General features: G+C 45.2%; 1 protein-coding gene across 1 annotated transcript in view; it reads right to left on the reverse strand.

Moving 5' to 3' along the window:
• Positions 1 to 14,884, reverse strand: part of CPD (carboxypeptidase D) — a 71,213-nt gene extending 56,329 nt beyond the window's left edge. The window contains exons 1-2 of the mRNA XM_036766311.1: positions 14,112 to 14,884; positions 5,765 to 6,012 (exon numbers count right to left, since the gene is read on the reverse strand). Coding sequence (XP_036622206.1) covers positions 5,765 to 6,012; positions 14,112 to 14,875 — 1,012 coding nt within the window. The 5' untranslated portion in view covers positions 14,876 to 14,884. The remainder of the gene's footprint in view (positions 1 to 5,764; positions 6,013 to 14,111) is intronic.
• Between the last annotated feature and the right edge of the window lie 3,100 nt (positions 14,885 to 17,984).

Consider the following 17,984-nt stretch of genomic DNA (forward strand, 5'->3'; position numbering starts at 1 on the left):
CAGAACTATTTGTCATCTCCCAGAACACAATAGGGTTGAGCTTCCCAATTAATCAATCCAGGAGCAAGGGCCTCCCTTCTATGTGACAGGCATTACATACTTACCAAAAACTACCCCCTTTTTCAAAGTCCGGATCCAATACAAACTCTTCCAAGTTTCCCAAATTTGCTTCAGATGAGACTAAGCCCTGACCTGCCCCCCCACCCGCTCACCCCACTACCCCACATGCATTCCTATAGCCCATAGTTGTATCAAAAAGGCTGTGTTTAGGTCTTTTAAAAATAAAAATATCATTGACATCCCTTTCTCACTGCCTACCCAGCCAAGGGACCCTTGTGACCAAAAAAAAAAAAAAAAAAGAGGGTTAAAGCAGTTTAGCAAAACTAATCAAACAGGTCTGAGGTATATGTAATATTCTCTACCTATGCTTCCCCACCTCCCCCAATATCTGCAAAGAAAGGAAGGAGGCTATTCTGATTAGGTCTTCTGCCTTCCTAATTAGACTATACGTTAACAGTGGGAGTCACAAATTGTCTATCTGTATATCCATCATGGCCCCTAACAAAATGCCTCTGACACAGTAAGCGCTCAATAAAATATTTGTTACATGAATGAATGAAGAATGTGACCTATTGTGCTCATCGCCGAGAGTTCCCAGGGACACGGGCCTTGCCGCCCTGGTCAATGTCCTGATACAAACTTACTCGATTGCTTTTCATCGCCAGCTCCAAAAAACAGAGCTCCCTGAATACTCACACTTCACCATAAGATCCATACCCAGTGAAAACTTCTCGCCTCATTTGCCGGAGAATGAGAAATAAGTTAACAAATAAGAATAAAGACTGTCTCACAATATCTAACCTTTGCTCCTGAATAGTTAACATTTCCCCCCGCCAAAAAGTAGGAGACAATACTGAGAGTGGCTCCATTAACATCGCACCTTGTAAATGGCTTCTGACCCTCACAACAACCCTGTGAGACTGGTGTGATCTTCACCCCCATTTCACAAATAAGGAAACTGACGCTCAGAGCTATGCATGGTTTGACCAGGTCGGAGTTGGGATTTGAACTCTAAGGTCAGTGCTCTTTCCACTACATAAACCTAATACACCCGAAATTCAACCTCACAATAGAGAGTGCATAATTACTGAGAAGCTATTATATTTCATCTGTAATTCAATTTCTTTAAAAAAAAAACCAAACACGTCAAATTCGATAATTCAGACTAACAGGGCTACTTTTTCATTTGTGGTTCTTAAGGGCTTCTGTGTTGAAGAGGCATCATCTACATCCATTTCCAGGATCAAAATGGAAAGGGAGAATCTTTTTTCTCTGCCACTGCTTGACTGATCACTTACTCTATAACTCAACAAAGAAGGGGAAAAATGTTTTTTGTTTGGTGGCCAAAACAGTTACATTTTCAATAAACAAGTTGATTTTACTATTGTATCCCAGGAGGATAGAGCACCTTGACTCACTGGAACACCACAAACAGCATCTCTCTACCTAACAGCCCTTCACAGCATGAAACAGCTTCCCACCAGACCACCTGGCATTTCTTTTCACAGTTAAACTGACAAGAATTATGTATATCCTGTCTAGCCACATTCCGGATCACTACCACCACAGGAGAAGGTAAAACAGGTGAGAAAATGTGCAATTAATGGAATGTTTTCATTTTCTTCTTTAGAAGAAATGAAGAAGGAAAAACTCAGGGTGGTTTTTTTTGTTTGTTTGTTTTGGAGTTCTGCTATTACTTCTATTGAATTTAAGATGATTATTCATTCAAGAGCTTTCCTTTGAACTTTATGTCCCCTGGCTGGCCAGTAAATGTAAACACATCGAGTGGGGTGCCTCATGAGCAACAGCTTGCAGAAGAGTCTGACCCAAAAAGTGCTTAAAAATTAAGAGTACTTCTCTGTGATCCCACCGAGGAAAGGGGAGCCCAGGATGGAGCAGGGTAATGGATAGGCTAAAAGTCTGTAGCAACCCAGAAAGACAAAAATTCTGGGAAGTAGTGGCCCTAACTGACTACATCCTCACGGGCATATTGTATTCACCAGGCAGCTATATCCTTGTACCTTCTGAGGCCTGGAGTTGTACTGGTAGAATTGCCACAACAGAGTAAGCTATCTAAAACCAAATCCCTGGAGATGGCTATTGTTTGAATCATTTCCTCCCCTGTGAGGGCTGAATCATAATCTCACTGAGAAACACAAGCTGACGTGGTAAAGGGGCCAGATAAGAGGCTAATCTGTTTCAACTGGTAAAGTCACCAAATGGGGCCAAGGAAAACCCAAGGCATTGACCTTGGGTTATCACAGGATTATTATCATAGTCCTACCACATAGGGCTCAAAAGCATGTTTTTCCTTTTTAAAATCTGAACTAATCACCCCGATAAGCAATCACTGAAAGGTCTACCTCAACATTTCTTCCTCCCCTCCCGCTCCCACTGAAGGGTTAAATTTTCTACTTCATTTTCTCAGGGTGAGGGACAAATTTCTTTTCTTCTTCCTGACATTGGCAAATTCCAATATGGTCTTCCATTGCCTAAAAGTTAAAGGGCACAGAAGAGTCCAACCAGCCAGTGCTGCCCAAATCAGATTAAAACATGATTAGGAAACACTTAATAAAACCAATAAAAATACAACAAAATATAGATAACATTAATTTGTGGCTTTCTAAGTCAATATGCGGCACAGGGATCCATTTCTGTTTGAGTATGACACCAGTGCTCACATCTACGATGCTGTAAACAGAGCTGACCTTGGTCTTATAGTCAGGAGAGACCTGGGTTCAAATCCCACCTCCAACATTTACTAAACCATGTGACCACTGGCAAGTCTCTACCACACAGAGCCTCATTTCCCTCATTTGTAAAATGGGCAAACACCTAGAGAACTTCCCTCACAAGGCTAGGGTGAGGCTCAGGCAAGATAACAATCACATTATAAAGTGCCCTGCAAACTTTAAACCATCACCCAAGATGTCAGCTATTAGTGTCGGTGAGAAGTAGAGCTGCCTAGCTCAGAAGTGCTGAAACACAAACAGACCAAACCAGATTAAAATTTAACTGGGAAATATTTAACAAGATCAATAAAAATACAATAAAACACAGATAACGTTAACATGTGGTTTTCTAAGTCAACATGCATCCCTGCAGGGATCCTTACAGACAGAGGTTTAGTGAGCCCCATTTCTATAGGAGTTTGACCACTGGTTTAGGGTGAGCTTCAAGGGCCTCCTGCATGCATCGGTTGTGTAATAACAGGCAAGTTATCTACAGGGCAATAACAAATCTAAGTTGCAAACAGCTTCCCTGGCTGCCTGCATCGAGAGAATTCCCATACTGGGAGGTCTCCCCACACTGAAGAAATCACAGGTCAGACGAACAGAAAGAATGCACACCAAAAATATCACAACAGAAAGATGTAAAATTACAAAGAAGATACCACTCTTCCACCCCTTGGCAGAGGGTGGACAAATCCACACCAGAGATGGTGCCTGGGGCTTATTTCCAGGCCTTTTCAATGTATGGATCAGTTATGCAGATTTTTTTCCTACTTTTTTTTTGGTTTTTAAAAATACTATTTATTATATGGGATAGCTCTCAGGGAAAGGGCAAATTATGATGATGCAAAAAAATGACATCAATAAGAACTTATTTAAAAAAAAGACAGATCACTGGACCTCCTACACACACACACACACACACACACACACACACACACAAGATACATCACTACTGTGGCTACGGTTCCGTTTCAGGGAAACACCAAGCGGGTAAAATACAAACATAACCCTGAGTAACAGGTGGTCTTGGGTTTTTGTCAAACCTGCCCTTTCCTGCCTCTTGAAACACCCTGACTAATCAGTGCCTGAAAAGCAAGAGCTAGCACTGCTGAGCTGGTGGTTAACTTCTCAGTAGTAACTTCAGGCAAGCATTGAACCATGACAGGAATTAAGAGTGTGACAAGGCATACCACGTACCTGAACTACATCACTGTGGCCTGTCCCAGCTGCTCCAGGATATCCTGGTTTGAATCTAATCAATGTCACGAGCTCCAGCTCAGACTGGGCCCCACAGAGGATAAACACAATGAAATAACTTGCCCATGAAGAAACCACTATGGCTTCTACCACCAGGGAAATCAGGTCAAGGTTCACCCAAGTGGCTAAACTGACGATAAGCCAGAAAAATGAGTTAACACAAATGTGGAGACAGCTACAATCAGGGAGGAAAACAGAAACATGTTCAAACATTTTTACTTCTTCAGTAGGTGGCTACTGAACAAGTAAATTAATTAACCAAAAGCAATTTTTTTAAAATAGCATCATAGGTCTAGAAGTGGAAGGGACCTTGGCTCATCTAATCTGCCCCCATTCTACAGATGAGGAAATCAAGTCCCATGGGCTTGTGATTTGACCAATGTCATAATCACACTACATTTCTGAATGTAAAACAAAAGCATTTTTGCAACCTTGTGTAAAAGCCCAAATAATTATACACTGCAAGCTGCCCAATTGGAAACTTATCTCCAAAGCTTTTGTAACTTCTAAGAAAAGTTTTCATTCCAATACTGTGAGATGGCTACATCAATTCTTGTCTGAATTAAGTAACTACACCTTCTGATGGCCCCTCTCCTTGAACAAGTCTTACGTTTTTATAAAACATGAGCCAAGGGCTAAAAAGAGAAATTTTTAAAAATTCTATTTTGTTTTAAAAAGAGGTAGCTAGGAAGTGAAAGGAACCAAAGTCTGAAAGACCTGAGTTTGAATCCAGCCTCTGACACTGACTAGCTGTGTAAAACTGGGTAAGTCACTTAACCTCTGTTTGCCTCAGTTTCCTCATCTGCAAGCACCTACTTCCAGGGTCACTGTGAGGATAAAATAACTTGAAGGTGATATAAAAATATTATTTTAAAAGTCTAGTTTGTTTCCCCAATGAGAAAAGGTCTATGATTTCATCACAAGGATAAAGGGTCAGAAATCATCTCTGATTGCTATGGGAAAGAGGCTAATTTATAAATATTTTTTAAAATAATTTTATTTTTTACTTGTAAGTTAAACACACAAAAAAGAACATTCCCATATACATAGCAGAACATAAAAAATGATGTTCTATGAAACTATGAATCTCCATTCCATGCCCCTTGCCCTTAAAAATTGGTAGGTTTTTTTTTTAAACAAATTCCATATGTTATTTTCAACACTGTCCTCTAAAGTCCTTTCCGGATGTTAGCCTTAATGTGAAATAGCTACTCAGTGCAAGGCAATATCTTTGAGGCCTAGCATTACAGGGAAATACAAGACACCATCCTCTATGCTCCTCAAGGAAAGCAGTTTAAATGGGTAGAGACACTTCCGGGCACGTGGGAGAGCTAAATGATGACAAAAGTTAAAGGCTGGAGACAGAGGTAGGAGACAACAGTGGAAGAGCCTTTGAAGAGCAGAACGGATTAACTCACCAAGTGACAAAGTAAGTCAAAATTTCAGGGATTGCACCATAGATAAATGCAGCAGAGGAAGGGATTAGGAAAAGTAACACTTCAACACAAGACCTTGGTGTCTTTAAAACCTGCTCAGGAAGCCATTAGCCATTTTACTTGAAGGCATTAACATAATGATGGAGGGCTTCCCAGCATTTGAGGAGGGAAGGCAGACTACTGAACAACTCTCAGAGGCAGAGTATGAAACTCCTTCCTCTCCCCTCCCCCCAAAAGTCACCAAAACAAAAGGCAGAGCTCGGAGCAACGTCCTACCTTCCACGTCATACCAATGGGCTCCATTGGTGATCCCATCTTTGAAAGTCTCGTCTTCATCTGAAGGACAGCGGGGATCACCAGTTTTCATGATCGGGTGTTTTGAGGCGTAGGATCTGGCCAAGTATTTGAAGACTTCATCGTCATCAGTCCTGCTATAAATCCCACTGGTCTTGTGCTGAGGAGAATCGTCGAAAGGGTAGCTGGCCACCACAGAGCCACCATGTAGGTTTCCCGAAAGCACAAAACTTCAAAACAAAAACAAGAAAAAAAAAAAGAAATCATCATTTATTCACTGAAGTCCAACAATGAAAACAAAAAAGATAAACACTTACAAATTCCCACAGCACCTTTTTAACTTGGCTTTCAAGATCAGTATCTGGCAGGTTAAACACTCTGTAAACACACACCCCTATCTGAAATATATGAACCATTTAGGAGCTGTCCAGAACCAGAGAAAGTCAGAAAACAGAGGAAGCATTAGCAGTTTAAAAACTATGACAGAGTCATTCCTCTTTACCCTTGACAATGGAAAACTACCCAAAGACCTGTTTCCATACTTCATGGAGCTATGATTGCAGTGGATATGAATCTGCCCCACCCCACCTGCTCACAGGGAGAGCTCAACCCCCCTCTGCACCTCCAGAGAGTTCTGAGGAGTTCCTGTGAGCCAAAAAGAAAACTGCCAGCTTGCCAACCCTGTGTCATAAGATCACAGATCAAGAGCTGGAAGAGACCTGAGAGGGACATTTTAGGTGAGGAAGCTGATGTACCATGCGGATAAGAGACCTAAATAAGTAGGAAAGGAAGGATCGGACCCCAGGTTCCCCTGATCTGGGAGGAAGCGTAGCACAGTGGAAAGAGTTCTGGATTTGAGGTTGGGGACCTGAATGACTTTGGGCCTGTCCCTTAACTGTTCAGGGCCTGTAATATGAAGGGACTGGTCTTGATGACCTTTCCCAGCTCTAAATCTAAGGTAGCGATGCTACTAGAGTCCCATGACTCCAGAGGCAGGCACTGCGCTCTTTGCTCCGTGACACATTGTCTCTCTAACCTTTGCGAGGCTGGTCCATGGATGACAGATACGCATTCCAAACTTTCGCCTATTCAGCTTGGTAGAAGTGACCCGAGTTTGCACTTTGATGGATTGTCCTACCAGAACCCAGGGACAAGCTCTAACCCTGAGGAACCATGAGAGACAATGCTGGCTTTGGAGAAGAAAGGAGGCAGACCTTTCAAATTATGTCAGATGGAGTCACTTATTCAGTTGGTCTGACTTAAGGGTTCTTTATTATAAGAGAAAGTTTCTTTTTTCCAAAATCATTATTAATTTATTTAATATTTTTAGTTTTCCACTTTGATTTTCACAAGAGTTTGAATTACAAATTTTCTCCCATTTCTACCCTCCCCCCACTCCAGGATGGCATATATTCTGATTGCCCCGTTCCTTAGTCAGCCCTCCCTTCTGTCACTCCACTCCCCCTGCCCCCATCCCCTTTTCCCTTACTTTCTTGTAGGGCAAGATAGATTTCTATGCCATAAGAGAAAGTTTCATGAAACTGAGACATGTATCCAGAAATGACTGGTGTAAAAACAAAAAGACTTCAGTAAAACCTTCCCTCAAACAAACATACATAAACAAAATAAGAAATAAATGAGTGAACGAAACAAAAATAGCAACCCAGGGGCACCTCTAAGCATGAACTGATGAAGGAGGCAGACAGCAGCCTCATGCTTAAATGGAAATGCAGCCATGATAAACTAAGGTTAAAGAGGATGCTTTAGATGGGGAAGAATTGCGCTTTGCACCCCTTCAATTCAGAGAAAGTACTGGCCAAGGGGAATTTCGAATTTTAATGACACCGAGGGCCATTATTAAAGCAGGCTTGTGCAAAGGGAAACATATTTAAAAACAGGATGTGTTCTGACTCAATCTCCCACTACACTGTAAACACACATAGGCCGATGTCACATTTCCAAAAAGGAAGCCAGAGTTGAGAAGGCATAGGACAAAAATCAGAGACCCACTGGAGGCCCCACTTAAAAAGAAGGACAATGGGGGACATCAAAGGCTGTTCGCTTTTACAGGGTCCCTCTCTTTTCAAGCCCTATTTTTCTGATTGGCTCCCTAGATAAAAGGGCTTATTTCCAGCGGCATCCACAAAAAGCAGTGAGAGATGAGTCGGCTGCCCATAGCTTGGGTATTTCTGCTTTTCTAAGGAACTTAAGCAAAACCATCCCATTCACAAATGCAGCAACACCAAAGGCCAAAAACAAAAGCCTGGTTTGAGCCTGATGGTTCACCTTCCACTCTGTTTCCCACATCACAGGCCTTTCACTAAACAACATTTCCCTCTCCACTGAGTCCTGTCTTCCTGCAGTTATCAGTAATGATCTGGACCCTATGCATGCCACATTCTCTCTCACTGGGGACACAGAAGAAAATTTGCTTACAAATAATTAAGTCTATCTAATGTTCTATTTCACAGAATATTCTAAGAATGACTAGTTTACAGGGTAAGAGGTGATTACAGGGTCCTTAAGAGATGGAAGATCTAGACCAACCCCCTCATTTTACAGATGAGAAAACTGAGCCCCCACTACACCCAGCTGACTAGAGTCAAAGAGTTTATGGCAGTCAACAGAGCCCTGGACCTGAGTTCAAATGTAGAGAGAGAGAAAGAGAGAGAGAGGGAGGGAGAGGGAGACAGAGACAGAGAAAAGGAGAGGGAGACAGAGAGAACCACCCAGGCATGGGACGTTGGGCAAGTCTGTCTGCCTCATCTGCCTCACTTGGGGGTAACAGCAGCTACCTCCCAAGGTTGTTGTATCTAATGAGATATTTGTAAAGTGCTTAGCATAATTACTGGAACATAGGAGTCACTGTTTAGTCATTTTTCAGCCATGTCTGACTCTTCGTGACCCCATTTGGGGTTTTCTTGGAAAAGATACTGGAGTGGTTTGCCCTTTCCCTCTCCAGCTCACTCTACGTGAGGAAACTGAGGCAAAAGGGTTAAGTGACCTGGCCAGGGTGACACAGTAAGCATCTAAGGCTGAATTTAAACAAAGGAAGGTAAGTCTTCCTGACTCCAAGCCCAATGCTCTCTCCATTGTACCACCTAGTGAGACATAGGAGATATATATAAACGTTAACTAGGTAGTGGTAGTGGTAGTGGTGGTGGTGGTGGTGGTAGTAGTAGCAACAGCAGTAGTAGTGGTAGTAGTAAGTAGTAAGAGCAATCAATAAGTATTTATTAAGGTACTCTACTACTAATCCTTAGTACCTAGTATCTAGGATAGTATCTGGCATGTAGTTTTAGGTACTAGAGGAGTACCTGGCAAACATGGTATGTATATAAAGGTCCAACGATTATAAAGACAAAAAGAAAACAGCCCCTGACATCATGGAGCTTCTGGTCTATCGGGACAGCCTAAGTATATATACACTAAATTAACATAAAGTAAGTTTGGCTTCCCCCAGAGATACCTCTAACATGGCGTTTGATTCTCTCTGACTGCTCAATCCCACCACCAGCTTTTTACCATTCCAGGGCTGGCCAGAAACAACCTAAGTCTTTAGATCTTCCAGTGTTCTCTCTACCAGACCTTCCAAACTGAAATGGGTTATCAATTTACTTTCCTGTTTGTACACCTTTAAAAAAATGCCTTTAGAGTATCACAGCTGTGTTTCTCACCTACTTCAGAGCAGCAGCTAAGAGAGGGGGAGGCAGCTCTGCCTTAAAGTGGCTTAGCCAAGGTCTAAACAAAGTGACTTGGGGTCATGGACACACAGATTGGGAGCTGGGACTGAAGAAGTCATCTGATTTAACCTCCTCCTCATTTCATAGAAGAGGAAATGGAAGTGCAGGAAGCTGTGACTTGCCCAAGGTCATTTATGTCACTGGGATTATATACCTTTAGAACTAGGAGGAACCTTGGAGGTCAAATGAGTCCTACTGCCTTATTTTACAAGGGAAGAAACTGAGGCACAGGGAGTTAAATGACTTCCCCAAAGTTGCAGAGGGAGGTAACAAGCGAAAGAGCCAGAATTCAAACCCATCCAAATCTAGCACATTTTCTTCTTCATCACCGAAAATAACAGGGAACTGACTGAAATGAATTATTTGTGACCATTTCAGGGTGCATATAATATATGAGTTCCTATGACGATAGTTTCAAGCTACAATAATTCATATCTTTTCTAAATGCTTACTTTTTATCACAATCTCTTGTTTTTAATATGCCTTTGATTTCTGAATATAACCTTCCCCTCCAACCAAAACTATCCCTTGTTACAAAGAATAAAAAAGAAGAAAAAGAATAGCAGTTTAGCAAAGCAACAAATTAATTAAATCTAATGTTATCACGAATATTTCAACCAATGGGCCCCCTCTGCACAGAAAGGAGGGAGGGGTGCTTCCCTCACTTCTCATCTCTCTTTCAGGGATAAGTTTGGCCATTATAATCACACAGACCGGGCTGAAGAAATTATGGCACCTAAATGTGAGAAGGGGATGCTTTCTGAGAAACCTGGGAAGACTTGTATGAACTGATGCAGACTCAGGTAAGTAGAACCAGAAGAACAATATATACAATGACAACATTGTAAAGTCAAACAAATTTGAAAGCCTTAAGAATTTTGATCAATGCTGTAATCAAATACGATTCAAGCAGGGTGCTGTCAAAACTTGCTGACCTCCTGACAGAGAAGCAAGGGAGTCAAGGTGTAGAATAAGACACATTTTTTTTTGTACCCAGCCAACGTGAAGCTGTTTTGCTCAACTATCCAACCATAGACAATTACTAAATATCCTTATCCATAAAGGGGGGACAATGACATTTCCAGTACCTACTCCTCCCAGGGATGGCATGAGGGAAGTGCTTTGCAAACTTTAAATAAAGCATTTCAGAAGTATGGCAGGGATCCTGTTTTTATCTTTCTTTTGACCCCCACACTTAGCACACTGCCTGGCACAGTAGGCACTTAATAAATGTTTATTGATTGGTTAATAAATACTTGAATTTTGAGGATGACAGAAGTGTGAATTACCTGACTATAACAATAAAAATGATGCAAAAAAATGAATAAAAGAAAAAGCCTTTATTAGGCACTCAATATATGCCAATAATTGGAAATACAAACAGAAAGACAGATATTTGCTGTTCTCCAAGATCTCACATTTAAATTGAAGACCAGACATTATAAATCAAACATTAAATTATAAGTTGGTCAATTTTTAGTCAATAATTTAGTCAATAAAATTGACTTCAAAGAAGAGATGAGAAAATATATCTCCATTCTGTGCAAAGGTAGGGGACTATGGATCTAGCATACTGAATATACTATCCAGCCTTGCTTAGATTACCGTTTTTCCTTTTATTTTTATTTTTTGTTCTTTAACATAAAGCATGGTTCTCTGGGCAAGGGAAACAAAGGAAAAGAGGGTGATATAAAAATAAAAGAACTAAAGCCTTTTTTTTTAAAAATGTGAATCATCATAGTTTCAGGCCATCTACATAGCACACAGTAATACTGTACTCTGTACTTGTCACAAATAATTCATTTCAATCAGCTTTGTTACATTCATTGTGTCAAAGTGTGCTAAATCTGGAGATTAAGGGACCTGGGCTCATATCCTGTCTGTCACTTACGTATGACCAATGTATCTTTAAACAAATCACTTCCCCCTACTGGGACTCAGTTTCCTTATCTGTCAAATGAGAGGATTAGACAAGATGGCCTCTGGGATACTTCGTAAGCCTAAACCTGTAATTGGGTTATTCTCCACAGAAGAATAAACCCACAAGGTCAAGGGGAATAAACAATTCATAAAATCTGATTTTTCCACATCATTTTCAAAGTTAACTTAATATATTTTTTATTTCAAAGTATATTATTAATGTATATACAAGGAAGATAGAATGAGGCATAACCCCATTTAAATAAACATAGCTACTGTCTTCCCAGAAGTAAGCCTAATTAGGTGAAACTGTCATTTATACCATAAAACACACCAGCCAAGCAAGCAGTAAGATGGGCTGCTGATGCTATGGGACTTTTCCCCCTACAAATCCCACTTCTGTCCCATTCTGAAGGTAAAATCTTTTAGATTTCTGCTTCTCACCGAAACAACACCAATGTCTAGTGGAAAAAAGGGCTGGGCCCACAAAGCTGCCTAGGCAGAATCAAGTGCTAATTGTGCAACTGGGTGACCTTTGGCACGTCATTTCTGTCTGGGACCTATGCTGTCCCCTCTGCCGGGATGACCAACATGCCAGATAATTCCTCTCTGCCTTCAGGGTAGTTCAAGTACCACCTGATCACGGGGATAATCTGGCACCAGTCCTAGATCAGGGTTCTAGGTCCAAGATGAAGATTGCAGGGTGACTTCAAGGTAAACTTGGACTAAGAGAAATGCTGTTGTTTCAGGGGAGAGGGGAGAAGAGAGAGAGGGAGAGAGCCAGGGGAAATCAAATATATTTTTTAAGTGCTACAACTCTATTAGTTTTATCACTCCTAGCAATTAGATAGTGCTTATCCTTTGTAAAGGCTGTAACGACGTATACAAAGGTCATATTTCCTATGCAGAGGTCTGGAGCCCACACCTGGGTAATCCTGGGCGATGGGAGCTTTGCAGGAAAAATCTCCCTAAGCACTAATGGGTAAGCAACCCATCTACAGGTAGAGGCCGGCAGGTAGATACTGGAAGGTATCTTCAAGGGGATTGGAGGGGGCCCTGGATGTGGACTCAGGGGACTAGGGAAGACAAAGGTATACAAGCACTGTGCTAAGCCCTTCACAATTATCCACTCATTTGCTTCTCACAACAATCCTGGAAGGTAGGGACTGAAGCCAACAGAAGTGACTTGCCCAGGGTCACACAGCTAAGTAAGTGTCTGAGGCTGGATTTGAACTCAAGTCTTCCTGACTTCATGCCTAAAACATTATCAACCTCAGCAGCTAGCTTCACCTCTCTGGGTCTCAGTTTTCTCATCTGTAAAATGAGGCTCTGATGGCCTCTAAAATTCCTTCTAGGTGTCTATGATCTTATCAACCAATCAATCAATCGATATTTATTAAGAGCTCACCATGTGGCAGGCACTGTGCTGAGTGTGGTTGTTCTCTCTTTATTAAAAGGAAGAAACTCCTTATTTCAAGTAGGACCAGGAACCCTTTAGAAGTTTCAGAACCTCCCAGCCACATATCAGTTCCCTGAACGGTGCCATGTTTCTGTACTCACAACCCAGCTGGCTAAAGAACCAGGCTCAGCTGCAGAAGGATGACCCAGGCAGCTGGGGCAGAAAAGGATTCTCCTGTCCTCCTTCTACGAGGACAGGGGAATAAATGGGGAATGCAGAATCACAGGATCTTAGATCTGGAAGGAACTTTTGATCTAGTCTCTTATTTTACAGAGAAACCGAGGGAGAGCCCAGAGAGGGAAAGGGACTGGATCAATGTCACACTGCAGAGGCCAGTCTAGAACCTGCCTTTTTAGTCCTGTGTCCCTTGGGACATCTTTCTACCACACCTGGCAGTCTCCCTCCTTTGGTCCCTGCCACTTGGATTTGAAAAGGCCCAAAGGAAGCATGGAGAGGCCCAACCAGAGAGGACTGCTTCACCTCTACCCCAACACAGGTCCCCTTCCACATCGTTACAACTTGGTGTTGCACACAGTCCCCAGTATGGCTTCCCCCCACCACCACCAGGACACCCACACCAAAGGCACCTTTCCCTGCACATCTCCAACATTCTTGCCTCTCCCCCTACCCCATACATCACTCTCCCTCCCACAACCTTATATACACACCCCTCTCGAAGGCAGGCCCCTCCCTGAGCAGGACACCCCAAAGGCACCTTCCCCTGCACATCCCCAACATTCCTGACCCCGCAAACATCACCCTCCTCCCACAACCTTATACAGTATACACCCCTCTCGAAAGCAGCCCCCTTCCTGAGCAGGACAGCCCAAAGGCACCTTCCGCTGCACATCCCCAACATTCCTGACCCAGCCAAACCTCACACACCCTCTCCTACAACCTTATATATGTGTATAACCTTCTGGAAAGTAGCCTGTCCCCATCAGGACACCCCAAAGGCACCTTCCTCTGCACATCCCCAACACTCCTGACCCTCCCAAACATCACCCTCCTCCCACCTTACACACACACCCCTCTCGAAGGCAGCCCCCTCCCTCAGCAGAACCCCCAAAGGCACCCGCTCCCATCTCATCAGCTCGTGGGCTCACAGCCCCATCTGGGCAGCGCCTGGACAGGGTGTGGGGGGCAGCCCGGCCCAAGCCCTCCGTTTACAGAGCAGGGGTCTGGGGGGCCCGCGGCGCGTCCTCACTTGTTGCTCCGGATCCAGTCCATGACGGCGCGCACCTCGGGCACCTCGTCCAGCGCTGGGGGCTCGCCGGTGCCGAACTGGTCGGGGAAGCTGCGGTTGAGGTCGTGGCCGCGGCTGTTGTAGCGGCCGGCGCGGCCGTCGGCGGGCGCGGGGTCGCAGCGGCCCTCCTGGGCGCGCTCGAAGCCGTCGGGGTTGAGGCTGGGCAGCAGGTGCACGTCGGTGGTGTTGAGCAGCCGCACGAGGCGGGGGTCCCCCCTCGCGTAGCCCGCCGCCAGCTCCCGCGCCAGGTACACGAGCACCTGCCGAGACACCGTCTCGTCGCCGTGCATGTTACCCACGAGCTTCACCTGCGGCCGCCCGGGGATGCGTGGCCCCGGGTCCGGCCCGACGGTGGCCGGATCCTGCTCCTGGCCCTGGCCCCCCAGGCCCGCCGTCAGGCGCAGCACCCACAGCGGCCGGCCCTCCAGCGAGCGGCCCAGGCTGTAGAGGCGGCCCAGGCCGGGCCGCGCGGCCGCCGCCAGCTCCGCGCCCAGCTCCGCCTCGTGGTAGTAGCGGCCGAAGGGGCCGGCGCTCTCGGGCCCCGGGCCCGGCGCGGGCTCGGCGGGAGCCCCGGGGGCCGGGGCCGTGGCCGTGGCCGTGGCCCCCGCCTTCTTGATGTGCGCCAGGAGCGCCGGGCACGGCAGCAGCAGGAGCAGCAGCAGCAGCGGCAGGATCCGGGAAGGCCCGGGCTGGGCGAGGAGGGTCCGCCGCCCGCGGCTCCACATCTTCAGCAGCGGCGGTGGCAGCAGCGGCGGCAGCGGCAGCAGAGGAGCCGATCTCCGGCCTCCCTCCCTGCGGCCCGGCCCAGCCGGATCCCCTCCGCACCCACCCGCCTCGGCCCTCCCTCCCCGGCCGCGGCCAATTCCAGAGTCCGCTGGACCGGGCGTCACGCAGGGGGCGGGGCTCCTCTTAAAGTCGCCCGAGTCCCTCTGGGGCGCCGTGCCCTCCGCGCCCAGCAGGGAGAGCTGCAGCGTCCCCGGGAGGTAGGGCAGGGATCCCCGCTGCCAAGTGCGCCTGGGCTGCCCGGCCTTCTCCGTGCCAGTCTCCTCCCTCATTCCTCCTCCTCCTCCTCCTCCTCTTTCTCCTTCTTCCCTTCTTCTTTTCCTCTTGCTCCTCCCCCTCATCACCTCCTACTCCACCTTCTCTTCACTTCTTTTCCTTCATCCTCCTCCATTCCTCCCTCGTTTCTTTTGTCTTCCTCCTCTCTCCTTTTCCTCCTTCTTCCCTTGACTACTTTTCTTCCATCCTTCCCCCTCTCCTCCTCCTCCTGCCCTTCTTTGCTTCTCCTCCATCCATCCTCCTCTTCTTCCTCCTCCATTATCTGGAGTCTTCTGTAAAATCCTCACCTTTTCTGTCTCCTTAAATTAGCCCTTCCCTCAGTTTCTGCCCTTTCTCTTTAGAAGTAAACGACCAGCGAAATCTTAAAGATGGAGGGGACCTTGGTCACCTTCCAGAGCTCACCTCCTCTGTGCAGAAATCCCTTCTAAAGCATTTCCTGACTTGCAGATATCCGGCCTCTCCTTAAATACTTCCAGTGATGGGGAGCCTCCTACTCAGACTCCTCCAGTTCTCAGAGTTAGCAGGGTCCTCATGGGCCATCTAGTCCTGTCTATACCTGATCAAAATCGGTTCTACACCCACCGTTCTTCCAGGGGTAGAGGAGCATCCTCAGCTTGAAGACCTGCGATGACGGGGCACTCATTACCTGCTGGACTATAGCCCACTCTGTGCTTGACCACCCCCACCTTTTGAGAAAATCATTTCCTTATGGGGGAGGGGAGACATAATTCCACGGCTTTTCCTTTCTCTCCTAGTCCTCTATTCCCCCTCTATATCCTTGAAGTCTTTTTTTTTTTTTAGTAACGTTTATAGAGCGCTTCAGTGTCTTCCGAGGCTAACTCACTTCATTTCGTCAATGTGCCCATCTGTCTAGTGGCTTTCACTCGGTTCACCTGCCTACCTTCCCCAGGAGCTCCCTATTTTTAACTGGCCTTAGAATGATATTTGATTAGGCAGCAGGTGTGATGTGGCTGGCTGCGTTGGCACTGCAGGGTGGGGCCATTCTGAGAGAGCTCCAGAGGCAGTGGCGAAGCCCCTGTCACAAAGGTTGAGGAAGTACCTTTTTATCCTGGAAGAGGCCTTTGCACTAAGCTAAGCAGGTGTGACCGCAACTCCTTTACCGTCACTTTCTACTTCCTCCAGAGCCGGTTTTTTCAAAGTGCTTTCCCTTCCCTGGGCTATCATTAAACCCCATAAAACAACAAATGATGAGTTTCCACCTGAGAAAGTTCCCTAGCCTGTGCAGTGAAGAAAGCATAGAGCTGGAAGGACCATTCAGTCCAGTCCCCTCATCTTATAGATGGGGAGACTGAGGACCAGGGATTTCAAGGTGACTTGCCAGAGGTCACCAAGTAATAAGTGACATTGACAGAATTTGAACCCACATCCCATGACTCCACAGCATCAAGCGTATGGGAACTGGCATCAGGATACCTAGGCTGGAATCCTGGTTCTATCATTTCCAAGCTGTATGAGTCTCTTTGACTTTTCTCAACCTCAGTTTTCCTCATCTGTAGAATGGGAGGAGATAAGTCACAATTTTTACATCCTAGGATTATAGATCTGAACCTAAAAGGCCATCTAGTCAAGTGAATATAAGTTTCCTAAGGGCAGGGACTGGTTTCATTTTAGCCTGGTATCCTCAGCACCTGGCAGGCATATCATCAATGCTGTTAATTGATCTATTGATTGGTTGCCTAAGCCTCAGAGATGGCACCAGATGGCACCAGACGGCTGTGGCAGAAATTCTCTCTGAAGATGTTACTGAGGTGTGAGCTGTAATTATTTCTCCCTGCTGCATCACAAATTAGCCTTTCGGTCTTGGATGAGTCACTTTCTTCTCAAAGTCTCAACTTCCTCATCTCTAAAATGAAGGCACTGGACTCCAGTTCTCCTCCATTCTAACACTCTATGAGTCGAGTGCAGTGGTGGACACTTCAGATTTGGAGCAGGAGGCCATTGGGGCCACCCCTGATGAGGAAACCCAAGCCTAGAAGGGTAACTCAACCAGTAACCTGGTCACCCAGGTAGGAAGAAGCAAAGCCAGGATTTGAACCCAGGTACGCCGACTCTCCACTGAACCACTTTGTCTCTCGTAGAGGTTGTGGTGAGAGTCTTGGAATGATTGGGAGCTACCAAGGTGAGGAATTGCAGTCCTTTCTCCCATGTTATTTTATCTAAATTAGGTGGCAAGCATGAGCATCACCCCTCCTACTAGCACCCTGGTAGTCACTGAGCTCTTCGGCATATCCACTGATTACTATGGCGTCAGTTACCCTGAATACTTAATCATTGTAAGACATACTTGTAATACATGTAAGAATTATATATGTACATTATATATACATATATATGTACATATTACATATGTAATAATTTTATATATACATATATAGTATATAACATGCATATAATCCATGTAATAATTATATATGTAATATATATTATGCATACATATGTGTGTGTATATCCAAATCAAAGGAATGAGTGCCAATGACATATTAGCATCATCTAGTCAGGGCTTCTTAAACTTTTTCCACTCTCTACCCTTTTTTGAGTTTTGGCAGTGTTTGTTAGCTTTGTGTGGCCCGAGGGCATGTGCAGGACAAAGTGCACATGCTTTGTGTTCAGAACCAAGGCTGCAGTAAAGTTGCCCATGCAACATGGGCAACACCTTGGATTCATTATGCATTTGATTTTTTGTTTTGTTTTTTGGCAGGGCATTTGGGGTTAAGTGACTCCCCCAAGGTCACACAGCTAGTACATGTGTCAAGT

This window comes from Trichosurus vulpecula, chromosome 7 (genome assembly GCF_011100635.1).
Source record: "Trichosurus vulpecula isolate mTriVul1 chromosome 7, mTriVul1.pri, whole genome shotgun sequence".
Taxonomy (NCBI): domain Eukaryota; kingdom Metazoa; phylum Chordata; class Mammalia; order Diprotodontia; family Phalangeridae; genus Trichosurus; species Trichosurus vulpecula.